Here is a 16,978-nt window from a genome sequence, read left to right on the forward strand (position 1 = left end):
CTTGAAGGTTTTTTTTTGCATATCGATTAATATAAACTATTTTAGATCCCTTAACGATATATAAAGTATATTAAAAGAACTAATTCATAATTTAATAAAAAAATTTGTTTTAATTTTCAGATTATTTGTTTCGTAGTGGTGAAAACTTATTATCAGTCGTTGGATCCGTCCAAGCTCTTAGATGAAGAATCTCCGACATACAGGAAATTTTGAATTTGTTTTCTATGAATTGTATTATTATATGTGTGTATATATATATATGTATTATTTATAAAAAAAAGTCCATTTTCTAATTTACAACAAAGAATTTAAAAATTTTTTACTTAACTTGATAAATGAATTTTGTGTGTGTGTGTATATATATACACACACAAAATTAACTTATATACTGTTTAATGATTAATATAAATGTAAACAAAATCTTTATGTACTTTAAAACATTTATATTTTGCATGATTTTTGTTTGAAATAAATATATAGCCTATTATTATAAAAATCACTTTTAAAAAACACTCAAAATACATTCTTTAGCTTTATACACACACACGTGCATGTACGGTACATGCATGCACACGTATTAATTTGAATTTAAAAAATTTTTAAATGTTCAAATTTTGACGGGTAATTAATAAATCCAGTTGAAAATTTTAAAAACTGAAAAATATATTTTTGATTTTAAAGCAATGGTATAAATTTAGGTTTATTTTCTTAATATATTTTTGTATTAGCAAATCTTAGATTTATTCTAGTTTAATAAAAGATAGTTAAAATCCATAAAGATATTAAAATTTATCATCAAAGATATATCTAATTATATATTTTATGTGTATCAGATATAATTATCATAATTTGTAATGATATATTGTTGTATGTTATTCAGAAGATCCATTTTAATATAGATTATAAATGATACATGATGTTAAGTAAATTTATTAAACTGTTACGAATTATCATTTTAAGCTATAAAACTAAAACCATTAATTTGATTGTTGAAAGTTTTGATCTTAAAACCAACAAAACATAAAAATTAAATTGTAAATGTAAATAACATCAAATCTTCAATATCTAATAAGTAATTTTAGAATAAGTAAACACTTTCAGTTCCTTTTAGTAGACATTTGATATATTACATATTTATAATTTTATAAATCTAGAGTAATACATGCATCACACAGACATGCAACATCAAAAAACGTTTGTTTAAATAGTAACAATTTTTAATAAATTATTATTTGTAGTTAGTTATGTTCAAAATTTACCAGTAAAATTCTGTTTCTCTTCTATAAAATTTTAGATTACATAAAATTTCAATTTAAATTACCAATGTTTATTGTGTTAGTTATGCAACAAGAAGGAAAACATAAGNTGTTATGCAATCAAAATTTTTAAAATGAAAAATGATAAATAATACCATTTACATATTATCATTTTTTGTACTTTGTAAATTTTCTGACTTTTTGATAATTTTTGACATATTTCCTGACTTTCTAGATGTGTAAGAACCCTGTATTTTATACAAATAATTTTTAATTAGAATTTTATTCCCAATATCTTAATCTAATTTTGTTGTTATTGGAAACATGATTATCATCTACTAACTGAGGTGAGAGTAAATTAGTAATTACAGATTGTTAAAAATGTATGGAAAAGAAGATAAAACTGTAGTGAGGTTTTAACATGCAACTTTTCAATGCCAATTAAAAGAAATCATGCACTGCAAACGAAATGCAATTTCTTAATTGAGACAAAGTATTAGCAAAGTCTCTTTGTGACTTAGTTTTGTTTGTTCTCAAAATATGTTCAGTCGATTTTGATTAAACATTGCCATTTTCTATTAATTGCAATGAGGAATCCAAAAAGATAATAAAAAGCGGGATCCATGGCTCCATTTTTTGAGATATCAAGTCATACCACAAGGGCATATAATAAAGATAATCACATGAATCACACAATTTTGTCAGGTGATGTCCCAAAGTCGCTATCACATCATCTATGGGCTTATAGAATTGAGTTCATTCTCAAAATTTGACAGGCTGATTTTGATGAAACTGCCATTTTCCATTAATTGCAATGGGAAATCCAAAAAATGAGATTCATGACTTCATTTTCAATATGCAGTGGAATCAAAATGACAATGTCAATGTTCCTGACACAGCTGAGCACACCTAATGGAATTTAGGGCTAGGGGTCAAAAATAAAAACAGCATTGTGTGCACTTAACAGAAAATAGGCATGAAAAACAAACAAATCACTAGAAAAAAAGCAATCGATGGTGATTGCTTTGTTCTTGAATTGCCTCTCCGTATCAACAAGTCACCTCTTGTATGCCGAACAGGTGCAAGAATCTCTTCTTTCCAGCTCCGCCTCAGTTCTATCGTGATACAACAAAGTTGCATGATGTTCTAGTTATGTTATAGTATAACTATATATAAAAAAATGAAATACTGCATAAGGATAGCTATGTATAATAAAACTCCATTAAAATGAAATAGTATATGAAAAAATATATTGAATTAGAGATAAAAACTATTTGTTAGTTCAATATACTGTATACTGATTCAGTAATTATATATATACAGGTAACCCCCGTATAACACGGCACTTCTATAGCACGTATTCACTCTGACACGGTTCCAGAAATGGGTAAAACCCTCGTACAACATGAAATGTAATAAATTTTTACATACTGAAGTACTAATAGTTCATGAAAATTATTATTTTCGTGAACTATTAGTACTTCAGTGTGTAAATTTTCTTTTCTCGTCTCCATACATATGGTCCTTCACGAAAATTGTTTCAATTTTGCCATATCTCGACGCTTCTGCGTCTGGTGTTGCCGAATGTTTTTCCCTTATTCCATACTTGCTTTATTCTTCATAAGTGCTTAGCACCATATAAGGAAATTTATAAAGATCTTTTAACTAGAAGCAAGCAATTTAAAATTACATACATTTTGCAAAAGGTAAAGCATGAATCTGAAAATAATGCAGAAAAATGCTCAGAGGATAACGATAACTTGCCAAAAATAAAACGCTCTCGGTTAATAGTGCTTTTAGTGAAGCAAAGAAAACATTGTTTAATTTATATTAATATGTATCGCTTAAGAAAATTTTAATAAAGATATTTAACTTAATTATGAAAATATAGTAGCATGTTTTTTTAATTTTTGGAACCTAACCCTCCTTTTCGTACTAGTTCTTTGATTCGCATAACACGGCAATTTTTTGGAATGTAACTACCGTGTTACACGGGGGTTACCTGTATATATTTCATATATATAAAATAATGTGTGTGTATATGTATATATTATATATATACACACACACCACTTAATAAATCAGATTCCAACCATCCAACCAGAATCTTAAAAAGTCATTAAGAAACCATCAAAACTTTGGGTATCTAATGTCACTAGTAGATTGATTTTTCACTAGAATTCCTTGAACATATGGACTGTGTGTTTTCATTCTTCTTTTAGAATAAATATTAATTGGCTACAACCGTGTGCTTATTTGAAAATAATGCTCATTAGCAAAAACTTGAGAGAATGCAACACAGGATTTGTGGAAGCTTTGTTACCATACAGAAATGTTGCAAGGTGACTAGCAGCATTCCAATGTGGAAGAGAAGAAAGTGCTGATTTGTCACATACAGAATGTCCTGAACAATAAAGCAAATGAACTGGAAATATAAGATAAATTTACTCAAAAGCTTTTAATTCCAACATAGACTAGATTTTAATAAAGTCAAATGTTACAACAAAGGTTGCAATTCTTTATGTAGTGATGCTCTATCACTATACAGCAAAGCATTTCTAAATGAAGCATTATTATGTAGCAAACCATTTCTAAATGTTTGTTGCAAGAGGTCACTGCAGCAAAGATAAAGCAGCTTTTACATCCACTACCTGTTTAAAGCAAATGGATGCTTGTATATATAGTGGGATAGTATACTGTGAAAATAAAAAGTTGAAGTGACTGTTGATAAAGATTAAGAATGTTATGGAAAGATTAAGAATGAGTAAATTTTTTAAACTGACTGAAAAAGTCATCTAAAGAATAGGAAAAAAACTATATCTTAAACATAATTATTCATCTGTCTCTCTACTTTGTTCACATTTTCAAAAAGAGAAATGCTCAATTCTATATAACTCAACTCCTTTTGTTATATTGTAGTTTTTTAACTAAAACACAACTTTTGGCTGTAACTGGAATTATAGATAGATTGCAGCATCCATGTTTAGCTCAAGCAGAAAGCATTTATAAACTATAATGTAGCAATAGCTGTTTGTGATGTCATTTTCAATACACTCTTGCTACATAAAGAAATGCAACCACAGGCAAATTTACATCTGTCTATGTATCTCACTCCTGATTGGTTGTCTCCCATTTCTGTTTCAAAAGTAAAATTTAAATACAGAATTCTACAATAGAATGTTTATCTTTAGAACATAATGTGTAATGAATATAATTTTAAGACAGTCTATTGAATAAGGCCAAAAATGATTAGCTTTATTAAAAACTAGCAGACCCCGCCACGCCTTGTTGTGGCTCAAAATGTATCTATTATAAATGTATAACACTTCCCCCGTGGGGGAAAATTTTTCGAAAAATTTTTTCTTAGTGTACATTCTCTTGACGTACCCTATTAAAACGCAATCAAAAGAGCAAAAACCCGCATCTAAAATAGTATAATAGAAGTGAAGTTCTTCACAGTAAGCCTTAATCCTGAACCTCTCCCCCCGGGGGAATATCGAAAAATCCCTTCTTAGTGTACATTCTGTTGACGTACCCTATTAAAATGCAATCAAAAATGCAAAAAACCGCATCTAAAATAGTATAATAGAAGTGAAGTTCTTCACAGTAAGCCTTCCCCGTAAGGCTTACCGTAAAGAACTGTCCATCCCATGTTTAACGGAATAATATACAGCCTATGTCCACCCTGAAGTTCCATTCTAAATATTGGTGAAAAAATTTTTGAAATCGGATGAGTAGTTTTGGAGATTACCTGCTGCATCCAAACCTACTTACATACAAACATTACCTCTTTATAATATTAGTATAGATTTAGTTTATGCTGGAATTTAGGTTTTGACTGAATATGGATGCATATAACTGTTTGTACCAATACTGCTTGTGCTGTGACCACCCAATGTATGGAGGAAGACAGACACTGGTCTCTGAAAAGGTTAGGAACATACCAGGTATAGCCCATGCAACTGCACATAGAATTTTACAACAAGTTCTTCACATTCAAAATTCTACTAGTGTTGCAACGAATAGTATATTCGGTCTCAGGCCGAATACTGAATATTTGGCCAGGAGCATGTCCGAATAGCCGAATATTTGGCCTTACTATTCGGCTTGATTAACGCAGGTACAAAAATTGGCGCGCAAACTGCATTATGGCAAGGACCCTGCTCTCTATTGGCCCGCTGTCACTACGTTTCGCCAATCACGTTAATTCTTGACAGCTGTAGCGGACAGACAAGAGTGTCATGGAAGTATGTGATAAATGATGATATCAAATGTGGATAACAATGAAATGACCTACACGTGTAAATAACGGAAAAAGAACAGAGAAGGACCGCGAAGTGAAAATGTGAAAATAAACATGAAATTAAGTTGATAACATAATCAAACAAGTCGAGGCAGCTTATTGGCACGAAATTTGCGGCCGTCCATGCCAAACAATTATTGTCATAGACTTCGGAAAGTTAAATGCTTGTAATGAAAGTTGCTTAGCATCCACAGGTGAAAGCTGGGGCCGTTCAAGCTATCAAGCTGTCTCGAATCTGTGAAATCATAACTGTGACTTATATCGATGTCCTATCTGTCTCTTTTCTCCGTTACCACCAGGCTGTCACGTAATTGTAAAATGGGAACTCTACGATGGAAAAGTGACGAATCTAAAGTATTGCAAGCGCGTATTGTGATGTATGCACAGACATACATGGATTAGAGCGATAGAGGAAAGAGAAAGGGAAGAGCAAAGACGAGCGCTTAAAAAGAAGGATAGGCAGGGTCAGACCCTCAGATGTGCAAAGATTCTCCAACGGTAGACGTGTACGTGTGCTGATCTTTGTAATTATAAATTGTGAATACATATGACTAATATTACTTTCTTTTTTATTTTGTGCATGTTACAAGTTATAAATAAATATAAACAAACAACACTAACTTGATAACATTAAATCTAAATACCAAAACAATTAATTTACTGTGTTTTTATTATTTCTTACTCCTGTTTTTAGGTATTCGGCTGAATAGTGATTAAATATTTGGTATTTGACAATCTTGTAGAATGCTTTAAAGATTCTTAGATTTAGTATTTGTGTAAAGTTCTTTTATCTTAAAACAGTAATGTTGAACAAAGAATAAAAAATATATACAGTGGTGCCTCGTATAACGTACGCCTCGAATAACGGACTTTCTGTTTGACCGTTACGTGACTCGAGCAACGGACTGGCTGCGGACAATGGACTTTCCGTTCGGCAGTTACGTGAGGCGACCAATGGACTTTCTACGAACAAGTGCGAATGATGTTTCCACTCTTTTGCCGTTGCCAATGACAATCTGCTATTTTTATGGTATATTAGTATTATTAGAATATATTATCAGTATATCTGAAGTACAGAGCGTTAGGATTAGGCTTGCTCCTTTGTTTATTAGGTACATCAACACAGTGCAGGGTATTTACATTTATTCAAGTGTTGTGCAATCATGGCTTCTAAAAAAACAGAAAAGTGATTTCAATTGAAACAATGCAAGAAATCATCAGAAGGAGTGAAAGTTTACAAAAACTTCCTTGTCGAATGGGGAGAGGTTCAGGAGTTTACCAACACTCATTATCCAAACAGAGCTGAGGCAAACAGTATCAATTATCTCTACAATGACACTCTTGCCCGTCATTTCCGACAGGTGTTGAAGGAGAGAGAGAAACAGCCACCTTGGACATGTTTCTCAAGAAGCCAGCAGGAAAAAAACAAAGGATGGAACAAGAGGACTTGACCCTGCAAGCTCCGGTAGCCTTTCCTGAATCTGAATCCAATTAAAAAACAATAAAAAAAAGACCCGCTGCAATGTGTAAAAAGTCTGTATCTGTATGAATGTGTGAAGAAAGTGTTCCTCTACCTCCTCCTCACAACATCTGACTATCCGGCATAATTGGTGACTGCTCCATTTTCATTTTTTTTATGGTACAGTATGGTTATTTTATGCTGCAGAACGAATTATATGTTTTAACATGTATTTCTATGGGAAAATGCGTTTCGTATAACGAACTATTCACTTAACAGACGTGCACCTGGAATGGATTAAGTAAGTTATATGAGGCACCACTGTATAATAGTACATTTGAAGTATTCATCATCATTTCTTGTTTCCCTTACCTAAAATCCTATACACATAACTGAGCTGACTAACATTATTCAGTGGAGTATATTGCATCCTTTAATATCCAGTCCTATATTTTGAAATTTCTTCACCTCAATGCATTTGCTTGAAAAAATTGGTTGCCACAACTTAAGAAATAACTGTTGTAAATTGAACATATATAAAATTTTGTATTCGAATACTCTATTAGAATTTTCTAAAAAATTTTCCTGATAAGCATAAATAAGTTTCAATTGTCAATTAATATTATTATTATTATATGTTAATAAAAACAACAATTTTAAATATAATATTTACAGAAGTAATAGAGAGGTTGAGGCGCACGTTTTAAACGTGTAAACGTGTACGTGTGACATTCGGCGCCGCTTTCCCGTAAGCCTAAAAGTTTGACGATGGTGTTTGGAATGTCGAGCATGATTCCACCAACTATACAAACACCATTGTCAAACTTTTAGGCTTACGGAAAAGCGGCGCCGAACGTCACACGTACACGTTTACATGTTTAAAACGTGCGCCTCAACCTCTCTATTATCTTCTACAAATGCACAACACTACATCTTACTTTTAAATTTAGATTTTAATATAACAATGTATTTAAATTCATAAATAGAATTTATGAATTTAAATACATAATTGAACATAATAAACTGCATAGATAGAAAATCAGAATCTAAATTTAAAAAAATAATAATAATATAATATAATGAATATATATTTTACTGTTCTTATAACAAAATGTAAGAATGGAAATCAAAATCAATAAAAAACAACCTTTTAAATCTATCATATAATTCTTACTTTGGAAATTATAAAACAATTTATTAAAGTGAGTAGATAAAGTTATCTATTTAGAACAGTTTAAAGAGTATTTTATCAGCAAAGTCAATTTTTATTCAATATCTGAATAATTTAAAATAAAAAATTGAATGACAACGAGAAGCAGTATAAACACAGAAATATCAAAACACATTGGATTCAACAAGCTTGGGAAATGATTCCAAATGAAATGGTCCACCATTCCTTCAAAAACTGCACTTTGCCTATCAAGACAGATGGCAGTGAAGACTAATCCATCCACTGTTTCAAATCCGAGGAACTGTGCCTTGGGAATGAGAAATTATTGAAGGCTCTAAAGCAATACATAGGTTCTACTACCAGAGGAAGAGGATGATGGTGAAGCTGAGCATAATGAAGTTGTAATATACAGCAATGACAATGAAGAAGGAAAACATTATGATGATGATTCCAATTATATCACAGATACTGTAACACTGCAATAACTTTATACTTTACAGTAATGTTGTTGTGTAGTAGTATTCTTTCCTATCACATAAAAAGAAGTAAAAAGGGAAATTTATTGTGAACTAGCTTACCCGTCGCGCATTGCTGCGATCTCAGAAGAGATGAAATTCAAGCAAACTCGTTATAATAAAATTAAATTTTCATTTTATCATTTTTATTGAAATATATTATTATTATTCGTTTTCATCGGGAAAACATTTCAAAGTGTCGTTTCAATTCTATTTATTTATTGGAGTGCTCGTGGATACACGATATTTTTTGTTTTTTCGTCTGGTGCGTACACGAATAATTCGGAAGGTTTTCCGACGCGTGAGCTGGCCACATACAGTTGTCCATGCGAGAAGCACGGATTCTCCAAATTTAGCCCACACACTTGCAGCGATTGTCAAAAGCGCGATATTCCCCATTTATATATATATTTTTAAATCCTTTATAATTTTAATTATTTAATTGCTCCTTCCTCTCTTCCTTGGCATGTTGGGAAATTTCTGATAGTTAGATAATAAACCGTTTTATTGTAATTTGTCTTTTTAAATTATTTCGAGTCGATATTAAAATTTGAAAAAGGGCGATACCTAGATCGGTAAAATAGGCGAATTTCTTCCTACAACTTCGGTCGTTGTTCGGGGTACAGTTAAGATTTTAACGAAGTTCGAGCGAAAACATAATTAGCAAAAAAAGTCGAAATAAAGTGATTAAACAAAAATGATTACAAATATCGTAAATAACAGTTCACAAATGCATATATAGAGACATATATATTTTTGAAGGGGGGAAATGGTCTTCACAATTTGAAATCGATCAAACACACTATGCGCGAATGCTCGTGTAAACGCGCGCCATCTATCGTAGGATAAATGTACTTCGCGGGAGTGTATTAAAAAACTTCCCGAAGTTTCATGGCAATCGTACTATGCCACAAACCTTCGCCGGAGTATATTAAACAACTTCCCAAAGTTTCATGGCAATCGGATAAACGGTGTGGTAATGCATGAAGGACATAGGACACACAGACACACAGACAGACATACATTCATTTTTATATATATAGATTATCACAATTTTCATTATTTGGGAGAAAGATGGTGGAGAAACCATGGAGGTGATAGTGGAAAGAATATTGAACCATATTTCCACTTTTTTTTATCATTAGTTTGGATAAGAAATTCTGTGAGAATGGAACAGATGTTGGCTCTCCAACAGAGGCTAGGTCTTTTATATTCACCAGGAGCTAAGTATATTCTGTCTGATAGACACCTGGACATCTATTGGAGGATTTAAGATATATATAAGGCTAGTGACAGTAATTGTAAGTGTTATATTGATTTCCCACTATTTAGAATTTTCTGCAGCTTAAGAAGAAAGCATAGTTGATTCTTTTTTTTTTAGTGGCTTAACAACACACATTTGTAATATTAACACGATATAATAGGCTGTATTAATAGAAATAAAAATAAAAATCCACATTCATCCCATTGAGGTGGGGCAAATGTAAAAATACTATAATTGTAATTGTAAATCCCAGTTTTTGGCTTAGAACTCTGTGTGTATGGCAGGAGAATTTTAAATGAACATAAATCTCTGGAGATACAAAGCAAATAATAAACTTGCAGTGATATACATCAGAATATGCTTGAATGAAATAATTTGATACACATTTTTGTTTTTGGCCTATAGAAATTATACTAACAAGGAAAGACCATAAATTGTTATGTATACTTTATAATAGTTACATGATACACTTTATAATAGTTATATGATAAATTACTGATTTTATTAAAATGCAGATCTCAATGTCCTTTATAAGCAGGTAAAACAGTTTGCATGAATAGGCAATACACAACGAGAAACTTTACTTACTAATTACAGGTGTATTTCTTTTAGTTTGCTGAAAGGCATAAGGCCAATATATAATTTCACACCTAACAGGATAAAATTAATAAGAAAACAAAGAGCAAATTGGATTATATAAAACACGAAAATATTAAATTTATAAGAGATTCCATCTTTATATATGTTTAAGGCATTCTTAAATAAAAGTCTATCAGGTGCTCATAATTAAGTCTATCAGGTAGGCCTATTCTTGACTAACAGTATATTAAGTACAATTTACAATCATCCTTCCTTTGCTTTTGATATGGTGTAATTATTTTTTTTTTGCAGTTTTTATGATACAGTCAAACAAAAAAATTCTACCTTAATATACTGTTTTACTAATTAATACAAAAGTATGGCCCAAAATCTCACTAATGATGGCAGCAATTGCATTTGTAGATGACTATTCCTAATCCTGAAACCGAAATAATGAACATTCATTTTTGGCAAACAAAATAAACATTTTAAATACAAGATTAGGACTATAATAAAGACTTAAAAAGCCATAAATAAAGCACTCTTTGTAAAGTCTGTACTAGACTTTCAAATTGTGCTGTTCAATGACAGAAAAGGGGAAAAACTTTACAAATTACCCCAATTAACATAGGTAACCCAACATAATAAGATTATGTTATTATATATGTTTGAATAATTCAAAATAAGCAATGAATTTAGGTATTGATTATTTTGAACTACATTTGAAATATTATGATACAAAAACTTCCTAATAATATAATTAGAATAATGAGTTTAATACTAAATGTGATGATAGATGATCAAAACATAAAAATTAATACAGTATACCATCTATATATTAAGTAGAATCTAATCATTGGAACATACATCTGGAAGTAAAATTTTTATTCATAATTTTTCTAACTATAATATACAAAGACAATACACTTAAAAAGACTTGAGTTAAAATAATTTTAATTGTTTTGGTAAAATTAAGGTCAAAATTGTAGTTTCTGATTTAAATAGGATAGTTAAGAGACAAAAAGTATCATCCATTTGTTTCAAAATATGCTAAAATCATCATTTATTCATATTTATTACAAATTTTTACAAAGCTAAAATTAAAACCTCAAAAAAGTTACATAATACTAAAAACTTTTAAAGTGCAATAATGGACTAACAATACATTTATGTATTAAGTATGATTATGAATTATGTATCATTATGAAGAAATGACAATTAATATAATGACTGCATTGTGCTTATGAAATGGAAATGATTTGTATTTTTCAAAATAAAATGCAATGAATGCTTATAGACCATAGCACTTTATAATCTATAATCACAAGTCAAATGACTAATATCAAAAATACTGATAAAGAAAACTAAACTTATTCAGAAGACAATGATTATTGTTTTAAGAAAGTAGTTTTGTTTAAGCAATTAATTTTAGAACTACAGAACAACTATCAAGGTTATATAAAATCTCATTGTTTTTAGCTTATTTTCAGTTTTAATTTTCTAAGAATGTATACTATACTGGATGTTTTTAATTATAAAAGTTTTCTTCTATTTTATTAAGAGATTATTAATTATTGATTCATTCACTAANAATACTTATTATTAAAAATGTTTTGATACGTTAGAAATAAATAGACATTTGGCTAGACATTATCCATAGTTTTTTTTTTTTAAATCTAAAAAAATATTTTCAGATCTATTTGTTTAATAAAGTAAACAGTATTCACAAGAATTAGAGCTAGAAATTAATCAATTACCATTCACTTTAAGTATATGACTGCTTATTAGCTAACTATAACTCTTGATCCTGTGTTGTGAATACAGTCATTAAAATTTCAAATGTAAGCTTAAACAATAAAAAGAAAACTTCTTTGAACATTGTAATTGCTATAAATTTAAAATAATGCCATCTTTAATCATGCATGCAGCTATAAAAATTAATAAATTAAGTTCTCATTATTTTAACTTAATACTGCTTAATATCAAAACTTCAAAAGAACTTAGAAAAATAAATTTATTAAATGATATAAACTTATTTATTGAAACTATGTTTTGAATAGTTTATAAATATAATACAGGAATACTACAAAATATATTTTAAAAATTCCTATAAAAAATTTAAATTCAGATTGCATTTAAATGAAAATACTTATGATATATACTTAAAAATCTACACTATCATTTAAACTATTTTAACTCAAAAAAGAATTGTCTTCTTTTTTAGATTTATTAGTACTGTAATCTGTTTCAGGAATATAAAGACAAAAGTTCCTTAAATTTAATAGGAATTATATAAATTTTTGTTCAAAAAATGAAAAAAACTTCAAGAACAACCCATCACAGATAATTTCAAACTATCAATTGGCAAGTTTTAGTTAAGCATAATTTTAGAATAAACTAAATGACTACCAACAGATCAACACATACAGTGTTAAGCTAAATATTTCTGTTTTTAGTTTTTAAATCCTAAAGAAAGAGCTAGATACACATTTTCTATAATCAGCTGTTCATACTTTATTGTACTGTACTGTACATACTATATATGCTGAAACATACATCATCATTTTCCCAAATTTCCTGCATCTTAGAATAATAAGTATTAAATTGTGGTTTATGTCCTGACAAGGTCAATCCCCATTGGATAGAGACTTCAACAATATCTTCCTGATTTTTCTAAAATTTAAAAGCATAACAAACACTTCCATATAAATTGGAAGTATTTGTTTTGTCCATAGAAAATAACTTTTCCTCCCCTCTGCTTCTGCTCAGTTTTCATCACCTACAGCTGAAACACTAATGAGGGAAATATCACCTGCATTTAAAACTTACAGCATCATCTGCAAGTTTTGTTTCCTGTCATACTTAAACCAATGTTTTTTTGTTTTTTCAATTTAGCTATTTTCTGACATAATCTCAATAATACTGTTAATATAGCTGTTTAGAAATCAATAATTTATACTTATATTAGAAAATTATTTTTTTTAAATATTTTCCTCTCCAAAATTATATAAATATTCTTTATTTACAAAAAGGCATTTTTATAAAGTTGTTTTGTTCAGTTATAATTTATATGTAATTAAAATTAAAAATTTTCAATTCATATAATTATATATTATAGCAACATTAAAACTGGTTGTTTTATCACTGTATATTTGCATTATACAAAGTAGAAGAACACCAGAGCAAACCAATTACAAAAGACTGTGCAATGATGAGTCAACCAATATAGGTTAAACAAGTTCACGTCCTCAAATATCAAACTTTAATGATACTAAAAATTACTGGAAACAATACTGAATACCATAGCAGAGACTTGCTTAATTTATACATATTTTACAAAAATATATTTCAAGTCAGTCTTAGTCTATCAATATAATTTTCATTAAAAAATAAAAATATATTTTAAAAATTCCTATAAAAAATTTAAATTCAGATTGCATTTAAATGAAAATACTTATGATATATACTTAAAAATCTACACTATCATTTAAACTATTTTAACTCAAAAAAGAATTGTCTTCTTTTTTAGATTTATTAGTACTGTAATCTGTTTCAGGAATATAAAGACAAAAGTTTCTTAAATTTAATAGGAATTATATAAATTTTTGTTCAAAAAATGAAAAAAACTTCAAGAACAACCCATCACAGATAATTTCAAACTATCAATTGGCAAGTTTTAGTTAAGCATAATTTTAGAATAAACTAAATGACTACCAACAGATCAACACATACAGTGTTAAGCTAAATATTTCTGTTTTTAGTTTTTAAATCCTAAAGAAAGAGCTAGATACACATTTTCTATAATCAGCTGTTCATACTTTATTGTACTGTACTGTACATACTATATATGCTGAAACATACATCATCATTTTCCCAAATTTCCTGCATCTTAGAATAATAAGTATTAAATTGTGGTTTATGTCCTGACAAGGTCAATCCCCATTGGATAGAGACTTCAACAATATCTTCCTGATTTTTCTAAAATTTAAAAGCATAACAAACACTTCCATATAAATTGGAAGTATTTGTTTTGTCCATAGAAAATAACTTTTCCTCCCCTCTGCTTCTGCTCAGTTTTCATCACCTACAGCTGAAACACTAATGAGGGAAATATCACCTGCATTTAAAACTTACAGCATCATCTGCAAGTTTTGTTTCCTGTCATACTTAAACCAATGTTTTTTTGTTTTTTCAATTTAGCTATTTTCTGACATAATCTCAATAATACTGTTAATATAGCTGTTTAGAAATCAATAATTTATACTTATATTAGAAAATTATTTTTTTTAAATATTTTCCTCTCCAAAATTATATAAATATTCTTTATTTACAAAAAGGCATTTTTATAAAGTTGTTTTGTTCAGTTATAATTTATATGTAATTAAAATTAAAAATTTTCAATTCATATAATTATATATTATAGCAACATTAAAACTGGTTGTTTTATCACTGTATATTTGCATTATACAAAGTAGAAGAACACCAGAGCAAACCAATTACAAAAGACTGTGCAATGATGAGTCAACCAATATAGGTTAAACAAGTTCACGTCCTCAAATATCAAACTTTAATGATACTAAAAATTACTGGAAACAATACTGAATACCATAGCAGAGACTTGCTTAATTTATACATATTTTACAAAAATATATTTCAAGTCAGTCTTAGTCTATCAATATAATTTTCATTAAAAAATAAAAATATATTTTAAAAATTCAGTTCAATATGCCTATTTTTAGGAATTTTAAGAAATTATTAGCATATTTAAATAATAATTGAAATATAATTATAATAATCTTATATCACAAAAATATAAATTTTAGCAATTTTCAACAAAGCATAAATTTCTGTTTTACGTAAAATAATCAATGAGTAGTAAAACAAAATGCAATTAAATTTAATTTACAAAATTATGTAATTTCATGGAAAATTACAATTAATATTGTTAAAATTTTGTTCTAAAAAACAGAATAATACAATGAAATAAAAAACAACAACTGTTATTTCATAACAATTTCAAAATATACTAATATAATAAAAATTTTTATATTGTATAAAATAAAATATTTTTCTAACATTTATTGAATAGTATTAAAATAATTATAGGTGTGGCAATTTAATAAGCTAAATTGTGTAAAATTAAAATTATTATTACAAATAATAATATTACATTTCCAAACAAAACAAGAAGAAAAATACAAAACAAATAAACAACCAAATATTATTTTTCAACATAACAAAAAATCATTTAATTATGTAAAGGAAATACGCCTACGTCAGTGCCACATAGATAAACTAAATTCGAACAAAATACTTAAATACAAACGTGAAAATTAATTTGATTAGATTCCTCACACTCGGTCACTATCAATTCGCCTTAAGATAAAATTATACTTAAATCATTATATTATTTCAAGATACGTAATAAAGATCCGCAATAATTAAAATATGCATAAATTAGATGCGAAACATCTAAGAAAAAGGTATCGATTTAACATTACGTATCGACGGGTATCAATAACAATTTTGTAAGCATGTCATTATAAAAATATTTCAAAATTCATCTGATTTTTTCTTGTATACAATAAAACACTATTATACAGTTTAATTTTTATCATTTCCTTACTCCAGCCATTATGTTTCACTGTTACATCATAATAGACATATGTTTTTTTCTATATATACACTTCTTAACAAAGATAGATTCATACAAACTTAACTATTACACAATTTAATCAATACTTTGACTTTTTTTAGGTAAATAGATCTTCTAATAATAACTTAAAATCAATAAAAACAAATAAAAATTCTTATACACATACATAAAAATAAACTTTATAGTATGATAATATGAAAGTGTTAAGGATAATGGGGATAGTGTAAAGTGTCTAAGACGTGGAATAAAGTGAGAAAAACAATATAAAGCTTACAATGAATCCATCCTTCATGATGGTCTTCCTGCTTCTCATTATCATCCCTACAACCTTTTTAGATACTTTAGCCGGCATTTTTTAAAATATACGTCATCGGTTATATTAATAATAAACAATTTAAAACCCGGGATTATGTATTTTACTCGAAATCACTTTAAAAATTTACTTAAAAACGTAGACTTAGGAAATTGGAGTCAAATCAACCACTTTAACAGTACCTCCATTTTATTATGATGTCACACGTAGTCTCGTCACACTATCGTAAGATAATGTAACTCGGTTTCGAGAGTATTAATGTATTGTTTAAATTTTTCTAGTGTAATTTGAATTATTTTCTTTTCTTTATGTATTAAAAATTTATTATTAAACGCAATTAAAATTTTGTAATAAACTTAAAAATTGTATATTTATAATTAAAATTTCTTCCTCTCTTTTTTTTATATTAAAATGATTAAAATTTAAAACTGTTTAAAATTTTTTTTAATTTAATTTAATATA

General features: G+C 28.4%; 1 protein-coding gene across 1 annotated transcript in view; it reads right to left on the reverse strand.

Annotated features, from left to right (window-relative positions):
- The window catches only part of LOC111642408 (hippocampus abundant transcript 1 protein-like), a 29,693-nt gene extending 12,961 nt beyond the window's left edge, over window positions 1-16,732 (reverse strand). Inside the window, exon 1 of the mRNA XM_023388755.1 lies at window positions 16,478-16,732. Within this exon, the coding sequence (XP_023244523.1) occupies window positions 16,478-16,555 (78 nt within the window). The 5' untranslated portion in view covers window positions 16,556-16,732. The remainder of the gene's footprint in view (window positions 1-16,477) is intronic.
- Between the last annotated feature and the right edge of the window lie 246 nt (window positions 16,733-16,978).

This window comes from Centruroides sculpturatus, unplaced genomic scaffold (assembly GCF_000671375.1).
Source record: "Centruroides sculpturatus isolate CEXI.00-Female unplaced genomic scaffold, Cexi_2.0 scaffold1624, whole genome shotgun sequence".
Taxonomy (NCBI): Eukaryota; Metazoa; Arthropoda; class Arachnida; order Scorpiones; family Buthidae; genus Centruroides; species Centruroides sculpturatus.